The sequence below is a fragment of the Medicago truncatula genome, chromosome 1, assembly GCF_003473485.1.
Source record: "Medicago truncatula cultivar Jemalong A17 chromosome 1, MtrunA17r5.0-ANR, whole genome shotgun sequence".
NCBI classification, from domain to species: domain Eukaryota; kingdom Viridiplantae; phylum Streptophyta; class Magnoliopsida; order Fabales; family Fabaceae; genus Medicago; species Medicago truncatula.
This window is the reverse complement of record NC_053042.1, coordinates 47,918,532-47,933,250: the sequence shown is the minus strand read 5'-3', so window position 1 is coordinate 47,933,250 and position 14,719 is coordinate 47,918,532. Positions and strand designations below refer to the sequence as shown.

At 33.7% G+C, this 14,719-nt stretch overlaps 3 protein-coding genes and 1 long non-coding RNA gene across 5 annotated transcripts; 3 read left to right on the top strand and 1 right to left on the bottom strand.

The window, feature by feature from the left end:
- The first annotated feature begins 2,917 nt into the window (after window positions 1–2,917).
- Window positions 2,918–9,117, top strand: LOC11418432 (histone-lysine N-methyltransferase ASHH1). 2 transcript variants are annotated; one of them, XM_024786150.2, is made up of 10 exons: window positions 2,918–3,151; window positions 3,252–3,319; window positions 5,321–5,477; window positions 6,109–6,195; window positions 6,299–6,383; window positions 6,466–6,559; window positions 6,698–6,896; window positions 7,339–7,373; window positions 7,763–8,186; window positions 8,626–9,117. In XM_024786150.2, the coding sequence occupies exons 1-10, from the start codon at window positions 3,149–3,151 to the stop codon at window positions 8,911–8,913; spliced, it is 1,440 nt and encodes a 479-aa protein (XP_024641918.1). In that variant the 5' UTR covers window positions 2,918–3,148; the 3' UTR covers window positions 8,914–9,117. The 2 variants fall into 2 exon arrangements, with proteins under 2 accessions (XP_024641918.1, XP_039685842.1); XM_039829908.1 differs by lacking the exons at window positions 2,918–3,151; window positions 3,252–3,319 and adding an exon at window positions 3,376–4,039.
- A 373-nt stretch (window positions 9,118–9,490) lies between these two features.
- Window positions 9,491–10,969, top strand: LOC11410577 (phytosulfokine receptor 2). The gene has a single exon (XM_003592018.4). The coding sequence runs from the start codon at window positions 9,678–9,680 to the stop codon at window positions 10,827–10,829; it is 1,152 nt and encodes a 383-aa protein (XP_003592066.1). The 5' UTR covers window positions 9,491–9,677; the 3' UTR covers window positions 10,830–10,969.
- Window positions 10,970–12,342: 1,373 nt separating this feature from the next.
- LOC120577919 (uncharacterized) lies at window positions 12,343–13,052 on the top strand. The gene is made up of 2 exons (XR_005643854.1): window positions 12,343–12,691; window positions 12,834–13,052. It is a non-coding gene; the product is annotated as an uncharacterized lncRNA (long non-coding RNA).
- Window positions 13,053–13,971: 919 nt separating this feature from the next.
- Window positions 13,972–14,598, bottom strand: LOC120579318 (uncharacterized). Its single transcript, XM_039831271.1, has one exon. The coding sequence runs from the start codon at window positions 14,596–14,598 to the stop codon at window positions 13,972–13,974; it is 627 nt and encodes a 208-aa protein (XP_039687205.1).
- Between the last annotated feature and the right edge of the window lie 121 nt (window positions 14,599–14,719).

The window sequence follows — 14,719 nt, the reverse complement described above, 5'->3', positions numbered from 1 at the left end:
TTTAGAATTTAGGGATTGAATTTGTTTTTCTATTTCAATTTCAATCTGCAATCTGTCATGCGTTTCTATTTTATCTGCAATCAATCTGCCACAATCTCGATTTTGATGGTTCTGTTGCAAGTAGACAATAACCATATGACCAATTATAATAACCCTATCACCATTTGAAGGAAGAAAGAAAGTTCAAGCTTTATGAGGATGAAATGCGCGTGCATGAACGATGAAAAAGAGGGAGAGAATTGGTCACATGCTTGGCACATGAGTCACTTAAGTGATGTTTTAATCTCACCCATTATTTTTAATCTGACGGCTGTAATTTATTCTCATCATTCTCACATAAGATACCCATTCTCATGTGATATGCCTCATATATATAGGAAAGAGAGTGTGTCATAATCCATAAAATCTATGATTTCAAATCTTTTGAAATAATAATAAATTTATAAAATCAATTCAAATTCTTTAAAATCTACGTAAATCCATTGAAATCCAAATTGTAAATTTTGATAGTCTTAATATCCAATACACCGCCTTAATTCTTATTTTTTTTTATTATGATAATATATTACATTAATTTATTGTTTAATAGTAAAAAACAATACATATTAGTTTAATTTAATCTATATTTTTACCGCATAATACTTTTTAGGGAATTTTTACCACATAATATGTTTCAAACATAATCGATCATTTTCATTTCATAATATTAATTTCAAATATATTTTATATTGTATTTTTTTTTATCAAATCTATGATTTTAATGTGTTTGTGTAATATTAATAAAAAAAATTCATTTGTATTTTGGATATCCAAATTTCGATCTAACTAAAACCGTATTAATTGGATGGGATGAGATCGGATTTTTGTTTTTAAAGATATTCATATAAAATAGATTTTTAAACAAGTTAGTAGACCATAACAAACTTTTAAAAGGTCATGCTGAAGCCTAAAAAAATAAGCTTATAACAGTCACCCCTAATTCCAATCGCGCTTCTTGCCCAAGTTGGTGAAACTTGGTTTCCTTTCTGCATTAAACTGGGTTAGGAGTCTTTCAGTGGATCAAGTTGTTTTTGAAATTGACTCTAAGTAGGTGGTATATATACAATATTCTTCCCCTTCCTCAAATATATTAGAGTTAGGCGACATCATCAATCAATAATTGTAAAATTATCCTTCAATCAAAATCGAGTTTATTAGTCGACAAGTCAATACGATTTCTCATTTGTTAGTAGGGACATTCATATATAGTTGCCACTATTTGTAATTTATGTTTCTCCTTGTATCGCTCAGACAATTGCCAACGAAATGAGTGAACTCTTCTTCTAGAGAAAAAAAAAACTTGATGATGTTTATAGAAAGAAAAAAACTTGCGACCGATGAATGCGTTTATAATTTAAAATTACAAGTGTAGTTTAATATATAAATTGTCGAATAAAAGAGGAAAATACTCATTATGATCGAATAAACCATAAACTCACACAAAGTATCAATCTCGCTTCAACTTAGTTACTTAAATGCATAGTAGTCAATTGCGGATTGCGGTGCGTAGCGGCCGACTCCAAAAATGCTATAGCGGGATAGCGCATAGCGCTATGACCATTATTTGATAACATCTTTGACAAATTACATAAATAATACTATAAATTATAAACAAACATATATCTAATATAAAATTAAATATAACATTCAAATCTCATGAAACATTCATGAATCATACAAAACACCCAAATCTTATGAAAGTTTTTACTCATGAATCTTTTATAAATCATACAAAACACCAAAATATTATGAAAGCTTTATAGTCTCCAACATAGTATCGAAGGTCTTAATCAAAATTCAACATAGTAGTCAATCTCGGATAGCGGTGCGTAGAGGCCGATCTCAAAAGTGGGATAGCGTGTTGGCATATAGTTGTCATCGATGTTTGATTATTTTTTGAACAAATTACATGAATAATGTTATAAAGAATAAACAAACTTACATATTTCTAAAAAAAAACTTATATTTAATATAAAATTAATTATAACACTCAAATCTCATGAGACATTAGTAAATTAAAATGCCAAAAATTAAAAGACAGAGGAACAAATAAAAAATCATAAAACAAGATAAACCATAAAACAGAGGAAGAAAAATAAAAGAATAGAGAAACCTTACAACAAAGTCAATTTGATTTTAATAATCTCTAAAATACCATAAAATAAATTTAAAAATTCGGAAACCATACAAAATATTTTTAAAATAGTGTCAATTTAAAAAATTTCAACTAAATGTATAGCGGCCGCTACATTACGCACGGCCGCTATTGACCACTATGCTTAAATGTATACAAATAATAAATAATTTTTAAAGTATAAGAAATATATCACTTTATTCTATGCTATTAAGATGTTAGAGACTATCACAAATTTCAATATGCTTCACTATTAAGATGAAGAGACTAGCATGATACATTTTCATTTACTCTGCAGTATACTATTTTATATATTTTAAATACTGTATTCGTAAACTTAGCTCAATTGGTATGAATAATACGTAATATATATAAGGTTCGGAGTTTAAATTTCAACTATTCAAAAAAAATTAAAACTCCAACCAACAAAAAAAATTTAAAGACCATATTGGAGATTGTAACGTAACATTTTCTTCAACTAAACATTTATACAATATTTGATATCCAATAAAGATCATGATATTGATTTGGAGAATGCTAACTATTATCCTTGGGGCATTATATAAAAGGATAAAAATAAAAATACAGTATTAGAGAATAGTGAAAAATGATAAATTTAACTTTTTAAAAATTAAAATATTATTAAAACCAATGCAAACATGTTACTTTTAACTTATTAACCCTTAAGCGCAATGGTTAGCAAGACCAGTTGATTTTTATATATACACTCAAGATACACACCAACACAAAATTTGTTGGTGAAAAAGGGAAGTGAGGAAAGCACCGCTACCACTACAGTTGGAACGCAACGCAAGAAGAGTTTAGTTTCTACCAGAAATCAAATTCCCCTTTGAAATTTCTTCGATCATAATTCATTATTTCACACCCCCAACCCTTTTCTCTCTTCTGCAACGTTCCCTTCGTTTCCATTTTCCCATTCCTCTTATTGCCAACTTTTCTTCTCAGGTTATTCATATGGTAATTTTCTTTTCCCTCTTTCTTACAATTTTTGTTTCCTTCATGTTTGACTCTAAGTAATAACAAGTACATTATTATTATTATTATTATTATTTTGAAGGATCCTCATGCTGCTGAAGATTTGCCTCAATACATTCATATCAATCAAAATGATTTTTTTATGCGAAGGTTAGTATTCATTTTCTTATAATTTATTTAGGTCATTCAATTTAATTTGCTATCTTATGCTTATGATGGAATATATAATTTGATTCTAAACTTTGTTAAAAATATTATCACTCGGTAGCATTACTAACTGGTTATGTTAATTACTGGTTTGCTAAGTTAACTATCAGGTGCATTACTGTTATGAGTTATTTAGGTTATAGGATAGTTTGATGTTGCTCTATCTTGGACTTTTCTGTATTCAATTAGGCTTTGTTTGGATTAGTTTCTCTCTTATGGTAGGTTCCAGGGCCGGCCCAATAATTTTCAATATTCGGTGAGGCTTAAATCAAATTTTATAACACGGGACTTTTTTATCCGCATATGATGCCTTTTTTTTCTTTATAAAACTGAAGACAGATAAATTTTTGTTGGTGGGCCGAAAACAAGGGCTTTAGTGGATTTACCCTTGGGCCGGCCCTTGTAGGTTCTCTTCTCAATTAACATAAGTTTAATTGTTAAGAAGCTTTAGCACTCAATCTGTCTCTGTTGCTGCTTCCCGGTAACATTGATCAATCAATTTACGGGCGGAATCTTCCTTTAAGTCAATCGAGTGCCTGACTTCTCTATTGATCTGACCGAATTGATTGAGACAGAGAGTAAAGGTGCGAATCGGCTAAAAGGTCGAGTCCGAGATTGGGAGAAGAACTAGCAAGAAATGCCGAATTTGCTCCGCATCGTTAGGTAAAGATCCCCATTGGCCAATCTTCCTTTAATGGATATATTCTTAAATGTAACTTCCGGTAAGAATCGCGTAGCTAATAGATATTTTGACCTATGTCATACTGGGCGACCACATATACCAACTCTACCAGCCGGCGGATATATCAATTTTTTTCATCCCGAAACTTTTCCATATTGAATTAATCTCCCAGCTAGTGGATATTTTGATTTTGTTTAAAATGTTTTGATGTGTCATGTTCATACCAATTCTCTTATCTTTTTCTGATTATAAAACCTTTATTCTTTCTTCACTAGCTTCAGATTTAGCCCTTCTGCCTCGCAACCAAAATATTTTGAACATTTTTTGCTTGTGTACTTCGCCAAATTAATCCTGCGCAGTGCTTGTATTTGTTAGATAGGCTACTACATAAGAAATAAAATCATCACTCTGCTTCTGCCTCTCTTTCATCTTTAATGTAAATTTAGATGAATAGCTTGAACTGTGATAGCAGTATGCATACTCTTGCGAAGACCGTCAGGATAGCTTTACAAAGTAAAAACCATCATTCTTATGGGCTATGCATTTCCCCCCACTTATGCTGGATCTTTAGTGAAAAACCCCTTTGTTTTAGTTCTACTAAATTGTTTTAGTGCTGAATCTTTTGTTTTTTAGCTTTCAATTGATTTAGTGCTTAGCTTTCTTTAATATCCTTATTGCTATTAGCCGAAAAGAGTAAACTCTCTAGAAATTTCATCCGACTTCTGGCCTTGTGGGATAGTTTTTAGTCAGTGGGATAGAAGGCGGTTCATTGCTGATGCCCTGAAATCAAATATCGCACTAACCACTTCACTTCCAATTCCATTCTGTTGACGAACTCATAAAATCTCCCGCTGTCATAAGTTATCCAGTGCCTTCCTGCTTCATAATACAGAAGAGGAATTTGGTAACATCATCATGCAGTAGCAGAACATTATATTGTATATGGAAATATAGTTTTCTAACTTAATCAATTAAAAATTTAACTCCAACCTTGTACCCTTTGATTTGGAGGGTAGGAAAGGTGGAGTGTGGAGTATAATGGAGTCTATCCAATCGAATTGTATTATATCCTATTTAAATCCAAACAATGGAATACCAGCCCATTGGAATTTAGATCCCTCACCACCAATTCCACCAATTCAAGGGCTATGGTACAAGGACCAGGACAGAGGAATGGAAAATTGACCGACTACTGAATCAGCATTCTTGAGAAATCTTAATGTTATATTAATACATTTGCACTTCTCTTTATCTCTGTGCAGGCATAAGAAGCAGAAGGAGGAGGATATTGCTATATGTGAATGCAGGTATGATGAAGATGATCCTGACAGTGCCTGTGGAGATGGGTGTCTAAATGTATTAACCAGCACTGAATGCACCCCTGGATTTTGCCCTTGTGACATCCATTGTAAAAATCAGGTGAGTTCGTGTTTGGGTCTGTTTGTGATGATATTTGTTAGTCTTTCGCACTATAACCATCCTGCAGGTAGTTGAAAAGTTGGTCAAGAGAAGTTATTAGTTATTACTATTTGCTTTAACCTGTGTCTCTGGAGGCACTTGTCATAATTTGTTGCATATTTTTTTTTAGAGGATAATTTGTTGCGTATTTGTATTCTGCTTTCCCTGGTTATTTTGTTCTACAAGTTTCTTAGTAGCAGTCAAGTTTGCTTGTCTTGAATTTTTTCATATCCTATTTTCATTGCATACTTTTTTTAATCTTTGACCTACTTAAACTTTACTTCAGATGATGCATTGAAGCTTACGCCAATTCATATATGATATATTCTGATATCAAGAAAGGTTTTAGATGCTTCTAGTCAGTTAACTTAACTTGCATAACTGGCATTCAATTATGAACGAACTAGTTAGCTAATAGCAGTCTGTAGTTATAATTGGTTACTCTGTACAACTTTTCTTCTAAGTAGTGCGGCTATAGATATCATTGCAATCGGAAGATGAATTCAATAGCTTTTACCTAAAGAAATATTCTCGTTTTCTTTCTCTCTTCTCTAGATGAAATATATTCATGTCCCATGTCTCATGCTTGCAGAAATTTCAGAAGTGTGAATATGCAAAAACAAAGTTGTTTAAAACTGAAGGCCGAGGGTGGGGTCTTTTGGCTGATGAGGAAATTAAGGTAATCATATAATGGGGAAATTTAGGCCTTAATATGGTTATTTTTCTTTTATTTCAGCAGTGCCATGCTCTCATTTATTTATTTGTTTGTTTATTTCATACAGGCAGGACAGTTTGTCATTGAATACTGTGGAGAAGTAATATCATGCAAAGAAGCCAAGCGCAGATCCCATACTTATGAAATTCAAGGTCAAACATCAATAAAATCAATGTTTCTATCTGACTAGTATTTAGCTTTATGTTTTTGTAAAACTTATGTTTGCTTTTGCAGGTCTTAAGGATGCATTTATCATTTCTCTTAATGCGTCTGAATCTATCGATGCAACTAGAAAAGGAAGCCTTGCAAGATTTATAAACCATTCCTGGTAAACCACTTCAAACAAAAATCCTAATATTAAATTAATTGGACCTGCTAATATGCAAGTATTGTAGACCTGTTTTGTTATCCTCCTATTTCCCACTGCCCAAGGTTTGACATCAACTGAATGCTTTTATGTTTGCAGTCAACCAAACTGTGAGACAAGAAAATGGAATGTCATGGGGGAAATAAGAGTTGGAATATTTGCACTGGAAAATATTCCTATTGGAACTGAACTGGCATATGACTATAATTTTGAATGGTTTGGAGGTGCAAAGGTTCGCTGCCTCTGTGGTGCGCTCAAATGTTCTGAATTCCTTGGTGCAAAATCTCGTGGTTTTCAAGTGAGTTTTAATTAATATTACTAGTATCTTATAAATGTTAAAACGCTTGAAAGCAAATTCATTGCAATTTTTTTATTAGTTAAGCCTTTTAAATGCATGGGCATGATGTTGACTGTTGTAGACCATGAGTTTTTAAGACCCACTAATAGCTTGGAAGGTGATGGCTAGGTGTTTTTCATTGTTTTGATATACTACGGTTGAAGTTAAACAGTACTGTAAATTGAAAATTCAATGTTAATAAATAATGAGGCAGGCTCTTCTATTTGATTTGATTATGTATGTTTTGATATAGTGTGGAATGTATGCTCAAATGATGTTTTTTTATGAAAAAGATCTAGCAGTTGTAACAATTGAAATAGCTTCATTTCCTTCTCTTTTTCATTGATTATTATTGGTTTTAATCATCTACTCTTCTTCCTCATGTTTGGAATAATCGGAGCAGGAGGATACTTATCTATGGGAAGATGATGATGACAGGTAATTTATAATTTACTCTTTTCTGTGCTGTATTCATCTCTAAAAGGCTGCTTTCGTTTTATCTTTTACTGACTGGATATCTATGTATATGTCAATCCTTCCCCACTCCTAGACCTCATAATGATGAGATCCTAGCACAGGAACTTGTGCTTGATTGAATCTGCCCCCACTTTTGTGCTTAGTCTTTTTTGTACCAGATCATATATCAAACCTGAAAGCAATTCAAAGTCTTTTATTCAATCTATTCCTTCCTCTTTATCCAAAACCATATAACTTCAGCAATATAAAAGTTTTATTCTTATTTTACTGTCTTTTTTGCATGATTACTTCATTTCATATTTCTTGTCATATCCTGGTTTATAAGTTTTGGTTTATGCTGTTGACTACAGATACTCAATTGAGAAAATTCCTTTATATGACTCTGCGGAGGATGAACTCACGTCAAATGTTGGTGGACAGAGTGAACAATCCATGGCTATTATACTGAAAGTTGAAGAACCATCGGAGTCCACTGTTTTAAATATTCAACCACTGAATTCAATTGGGATCAATGGATTAGGTATTCAGAAAATGAAAACTGAAATAGAAAGCGAGGACATGAGGTTGTACTCCCAAGATACCAAACAGGATCTTCCCCAAAAAAATGCAATGATATCGCGCATTCGAAGTAACACTGCAGGAGGAAAGTCCATCTCTACCAAAAGATCAAAGGGGGCAAAGCTTAAAAATCGCATACAGAAGAAAATTGATGCAAAGTATGCAGCTGGCCTTTTAGCATCAAAGGAAGCACAGGAGGAGATTTTAGATTATGAGGTATGACGTTTCTTATGCATTTCTCTTAAGTGCCAATTACTGAATATCATCATCTAGCTTTCAATTATGTTATTAGTGGACTAAAACTTAGTTACCTTGGTATTTTAACTTTTTAGTTCCAAAGATGATCATTTTAATAATTTAGTCGTAATTTCATAGTACGATCTGGAAGACCCTTGTTATAATTGTAAGAACATAGATCTGTTATAATTTCTGCCAAATGCACACATCATCTGTCACAACTAACAGAACATCAATTTGAACTTCATCGTCAAAATAATTGAATTTTCAGGCATAGCTTGAATGAGAACTGTCATGAATCATGGTCATTGTTGCTTTATTCGTAAATGCTTCATTGTCGTTTCATTATGTGCAGCATGTGATTGTTATTTATATTCTCTGGTTTTATGTTCATCTCATTTAAAGATTTTCCATGCAGAAAAGAAAAGATGACGCTAGGGAAGCCCTTGATTCTTTATACAATGAAATACGGCCTGCCATTGAAGAACACGAGAAGGATACCCAAGATAGTGTATCTACGACAGTAGCAGAGAAGTGGATACAGGCTTCCTGCCTAAAACTCAAGGCGGAGTTTGATCTTTACTCGTCAATTATTAAAAATGTTGCTTGTACTCCTCAAAGGGCACCCAGCCAAGCAAAAGGTACTGAAGTCGATAACGAAGACAAAATGAAGCTTTTGACGTTCTCACCCTCATCTAATCCATAATTGATGATTCACAGAATACATGGACAACTCTGAGAACATTTTTTTTTTTCCGAAGTTCATAACAGAACCTAGGACCTGATAAACAAATCCAAAATCTTTGTCTGTTATTTTTCCATGTTATACTACCTAGTGCACCAGCACTTGCAGTTTGCCAACCTGAGAAGTTATCAAAGTTTACTGTTTATTTCGTCTTCTTCAAAAAAATATTATATGTTTACTGTTTTATTTATGTATCGTTAAATCGCTAAAACAAATAATTGTGTCCGTAAATAACTACACAAAATTCATGAGCCTAGAGGGGCAGTTGTAGACTGCTTCAACAAGTAGTCCACCATAAAACACCATTGACATTACCTTTGAGCATTAATAAAATTAATTTTTTTTTTTTAAAAGAAGGTGCTCTTAAATATATTGTCATGAAAGTCAATGTTGTGATGGGGAAACTCAATCATTCACTCCAAGCCTCTAAAGTCAACTATTACCAACTAATAACAGATTATAATTGCTCCAATTCAGCATTCCAAATGTTAAAAAAAAAAAAAAAAAAAAAAAAAAACAAGAAAAGAGAGTATACTTGTTTGAATGATTAAGTCCAGAGAAGCAAACAAAAACCATTGACTGGTCTAGTCAACTCTCTTACAAACAACACTTTCCACGAAACCCTTTTATTCCTTCCACTCAACTTACATACACCATTCATTCCATCTTTTCCCCCCTTCTCTCTCAAATCTCAATAAATTTACTCTCTTTCTCTCTTGCCTTGCATGGATCACGCTGCCCTAGCCGTCCTCGCCGCCATCGCCAGTTTTTTCGTCGTCACAGTCATACTCGCCGCCATCATCCTCATCTGCCAACACCGCAAAACCACCCAAACCCGCCGTAACAACCAGATCCGAACCCGACCACTTCGTAACCCAAATCATTACCCAACCAGCTCCTCCTCCCTCCCCGTCGATGCCAGCTGGTCATGGGATCCAAATCTCAAAATCTCCATGGAAGAACTCTCACGCGCTACAAAAAATTTCTCCAACACCCTCATCGTCGGCGATGGTAGCTTCGGCTATGTTTACAAAGCTAGTCTCTCCACCGGCGCTACCGTCGCCGTCAAAAAACTCTCCCCTGACGCTTTTCAAGGCTTCCGTGAATTCGCAGCGGAGATGGAAACGCTAAGCAAACTCCGCCACCACAACATCGTGAAAATCCTCGGTTATTGGGCTTCTGGAGCTGAACGGTTACTCGTTTACGAGTTCATTGAAAAAGGAAACCTCGATCAATGGCTTCATGAATCATCTCCAACCTCTTCTTCCACTCACCAAAACGATGAGGTTTCTATTTCAATCGATTTTATTCGTTCTCCTTTGCCATGGGAAACACGTGTCAAAATCATACGTGGTGTTGCTCATGGGCTTTGTTATTTACATGGGCTTGAAAAGCCCATTATTCATCGAGATATCAAGGCCAGTAATGTTTTGTTGGACTCTGAGTTTGAGGCCCATATAGCTGATTTCGGACTCGCACGTAGGATGGATAAATCACATTCGCATGTGTCAACGCAGGTGGCGGGTACTATAGGTTACATGCCACCTGAGTATCGAGATGGGTCTAATGTAGCAAACCCGAAAGTGGATGTGTATAGTTTCGGAGTGTTGATGATTGAAACCGTGTCGGGCCATAGGCCCAATTTGGCTGTGAAATTGGAAGGAAATGATATTGGGCTTGTTAATTGGGCCAGGAAGATGAAGGAAAGGAACACTGAACTAGAGATGTTGGATGGAAATATTCCAAGAGAAGAAGGGTTGAAGGAGGAGAGTGTTAGGGAGTATGTACGTATTGCTTGCATGTGTACTGGTGAGTTACAGAAAGATAGACCTGAAATGCCAGAGGTTGTCAAATTATTAGACTCAATGCCCTTGTGAAGAAGCATGTTTTATTGAGTTTAGAATTGAGAATTGATCATCACGTTCATGTAAATAGAAACATTCAAATGAAATACTGTTGGTTGATTGATGTATTTAAATTGTATTATTGCTATAAAATTAAGGCTTATTTGATCCAATGGTGAATTCTCTTTACGATGAAAAATAGGAAAAACAAGTGTTTTGTTTAACGCCTCCTTTTATACAATGCGGAATTGATGACCTACATATAAATTAATCAGAATTCTTTGGATTTGAATAAAAAAAAAAACAACTTTGTTGACAATTATTTGTTTGGTCAGAAGAGTCCTCCAAATATTTTAATCTTGTATTGGTAATAATCATTTTCAAGATTTTTAAAAATAGAGAAAAGAGGATATGCTCATTCGATTGAAAGATTCATGTTTGGTTTGGGAAGAGATCATAGACATCCCCTAATTAATTTCAAGTTTTCATTTTGGTCCCACGATTAATAAAACGTACGTTTTGGTCCCTCATTTTTTTCTCCGTTTGCCAAATAGATCCTTTCTGTCAAAATAATAAAAGTTCTGTTAGTGATGGTCCTTCACTTTTTTAATTTAAACTATTTGATCTTTTTTATTAAAACATGATCGTTAGATTATGCATGTCTACTCTACCTTCCGTAAGTCAACAACATTTAATTTCTTTCCCATTTCTTCATCTTCTTTCCCACAACTTCTTCTTCATCTTGATCTTCATCAACATTCATCAAATAAAATCCAGAAAATAAAGGAAAGAAAAAACCAGAATCAACTATATCACAATCACCATAACATTGTACCTTTACTTAGTCTGTGTTTGATAACACAAATAAGCTAACTTATAGCTTGTTGGACTAGCTTATAAGCTAGTTGGATGAAAACGTGATGTGTTTGGTAACAAGCTTTTCTCATGAGCTTATTGCGTTTTTTAAAAAGCTATTTCAAGTAGCTTTTTAGCTTATAGCTGATAACTTTTTATAATTTTTTCCAATTTTAACCTTATTACATTAATTTTAATATTTTATAAAAGAAAAATAAACTACCCATGTTCCCATGTTTTTATAGTTTACTACAACCAACCTACCCTACCCACACGATATACTTTTTTCTATTTTGTTGTTAACTTTTTCTTTATGACATTGCTTTTAATTAATGTAGTATTTAATTTTAATTATAATAATAAATAAATTGTGAAGCTAGTTTAGTTAAATAAAGTTAGTAAAAAAAATAAAATTTATTGACTGAAAAATGTCAATTGAGTTCATAAAGCACATTTATCATCTTGGAGATGAAAATAATTTGAAATATTAAAAAGAAATATATTAGGAAAAAAAATCATATATGTGATTTATAAAGAAATAAAAATAAACAAATATGAACTTTTATGTCATTTTATATTTATCAGTCATTTCAACAGCTAATTTTACCAAACATTTTAAATTTAATAAGTTAGTTTTTTAGTTATCAGCCACCAGCTATAAGTTAGCTTTTCAGCTATCAGCTAGCTTATAACTATTTTTACCAAACACACCCTTTGTATCAAATATACAGATAAAAAGAGATAAATTAAGGTAACCCCATTTCGCCGGAACTGTTGGTGGTTGTGGATTTCGCCGGAATTGATGGTGTAAGGTGGGGAAAGAAGAAAGCGATGAAGCAGGATGAGGAAGATCCGGAACACGCTATGAGGGAAATGGGGAACGCAGCAACAATGTCGAAGATGAACTCAACGACGGCGACAGTTACTGCAACTACGGTGACAGTTACCGCAACAACAACAACGACGACCGCACGGTGACAAAAACTAACCAAAACATCAGACAAACAAAATTGGAACATGTCTCATTCCTGTAAATCAAGGTAACATGGCTTCCATTAAATTCTCCAAACACAGTTTTTATTTTGTGAGCATTTTCTATTTAATCTCAGTTAACACAATTCTCAAAAGAACTACGACCCACAAAAGGATAAGTGTTTCAGTGGTTCTGTCAAATTGCCTCAGAAAATTGGACTGGAATCAATGGATGTTGAAGCTTTGAAGAAGCTAAACAAAAATAAGAAACTGGTGAAGAAATTGGCAAAGAAGTACCGTGCCTTTTTAGCTTCTGAAGCTGTTATCAAGAAGATTCCTCGTCTTCTGGGTCCTGGTCTCAACAAGCTGTCAGTATTTTGAGTTCTTGAAGATTATGTCAGTAGTGCTAATTAAAAAAAATAAACAGTTCTCAAAGATTGATGCTTCATTCGGCGGTGGTGGAAAATCAATTTTCTTTTATTGTATGGTTTTGATTTGTGATTGTGGGTTTGTGGTTTAATGGGGTTTGGTTAATTAGAAGTCCATTATTGAATTTAGGGTTTGATGGGGGTAAGGGTTAATTTGATTTTGTGTTTTCTGTGTTTTTATTTTTTATTTTTTATGAAGATTGATGATGAAGATGATATGTTGATGAAGGAAGAAGATGAAGAAATGGAGAAAATAGTAGTTATTGATGGTATACCGTAACATATAATGGACCTTCATAATCCAACGCTCATCTTTTTAAAAAATTAAATCGAATGGTTTAAATTAAAGAAATAAATAGGTTTATGGTGGACTATATATAATGTTGGTCCACCATACGCATTTGTGGTTAAACTTAACAGTCAGGATTTAATTGACAAACAGAGAAAAAAGTGAAGGATCAAAACGTACGTTTTATTAATTATGAGACCAAAATGAAAAATGGAAATTAATTAGGGAACCAATGGATTAAATATTAATTATATTAGTTTTCATTCAGTTGATAAATCGTGTAAACAAAAAAAAAAAAAAAAATGTAGCCAAAAACAATTCGATTGATAAATGCCATCCATAAGAGAGCACATTTGTTGCCAATTGAGTTGCGAAACTAGGAGTTGTAAATCTTACATTGCGCTTTGCCTTAGGCTTATAAATTTATGAGTTTTTTTTTTTTAAGAAATTTATGAGTTTTATTCTAATTAAGTAAAAAAAATAAAATAAAGCGTTTTATTCTAAAACAGAAGTTCTTAAAACTAAATGGTTGGGACTCAAAATGGCTTATGAGGATAAATTATTATTCTTGGTCACAAAGCTAATCAAGGAAAAGAAAGAAAAATGCAAAGAAAAGGAAAAGAAAGAGCAACTACGCCATTGGGAAAAAGACTCTCGAAGTGTCACTCCTTAACAGCCTAAGGAGGTCTGCTGGAGGAGTAGGATGAATAATGATGTCAACATCTGAAACCGCCCCTAATTTGGCCAAAAAATCCGCACATTGGTTGTCTTCTCTGAGAGTATGCTGAAGAGAGAAATTACCAATGGTCAAAAGCTCCTTAATGTCTTGAACTAGGACAACATAAACATGATAGTACTGAGTGTCCCCCTGTATGAGATTGATGGAAATGAGAGAATTTGAGTAACAAACCAAATCATTGATGCCCATGTTTCTTGCCAACCTAAGACCGTGATAGATTGCTGTTAACTCAGCCAGCAGAATATCGTTAGAGTGAGTGATCGAACCTGAGAAGGTAGAGAGGAAGAAACCAAAACTGTTGCGGAACACACCACGAAAACCGGTACAAATAGGAGTTCCATTACAGCTTCCGTCTACATTCAGAATGCTACAAATATGATTGCCACAATTCCACTTAACAAAACGCTCAGGAGAGGCAATCAAATCTTCTTGATTGAAGGACGAAATGATAGTGTCAACAAAGTTGTGGATGTTATTGATAAGACGAGTTTGGGACCAAACTTCATTGTTGAGGCACATTAAACTTCGATGCCTCCAAATCCTCCAAAGACTAGATAGAAATAAAGAGGGGTGAGGCTATACTGCGGTGATGGAGCATGGAGAGGGTTGGAATGACATCATGACAAGCTAACCAAACAAG

What these genes read in the sequence shown, in the direction of transcription:
- LOC11418432 (XM_024786150.2), top strand. An exon ending in AATGATTTTTTTATGCGAAG is followed by an intron (nt 3,320 to 5,320) that starts GTTAGTATTCAT and finishes ATCTCTGTGCAG; the next exon opens with GCATAAGAAGCAGAAGGAGG. An exon ending in TGGCTGATGAGGAAATTAAG is followed by an intron (nt 6,196 to 6,298) that starts GTAATCATATAA and finishes TATTTCATACAG; the next exon opens with GCAGGACAGTTTGTCATTGA.
- LOC11410577 (XM_003592018.4), top strand. Translation starts at nt 9,678, where the DNA reads ATGGATCACGCTGCCCTAGCCGTCCTCGCCGCCATCGCCAGTTTTTTC.
- LOC120579318 (XM_039831271.1), bottom strand. Translation starts at nt 14,598, where the DNA reads ATGTGCCTCAACAATGAAGTTTGGTCCCAAACTCGTCTTATCAATAAC.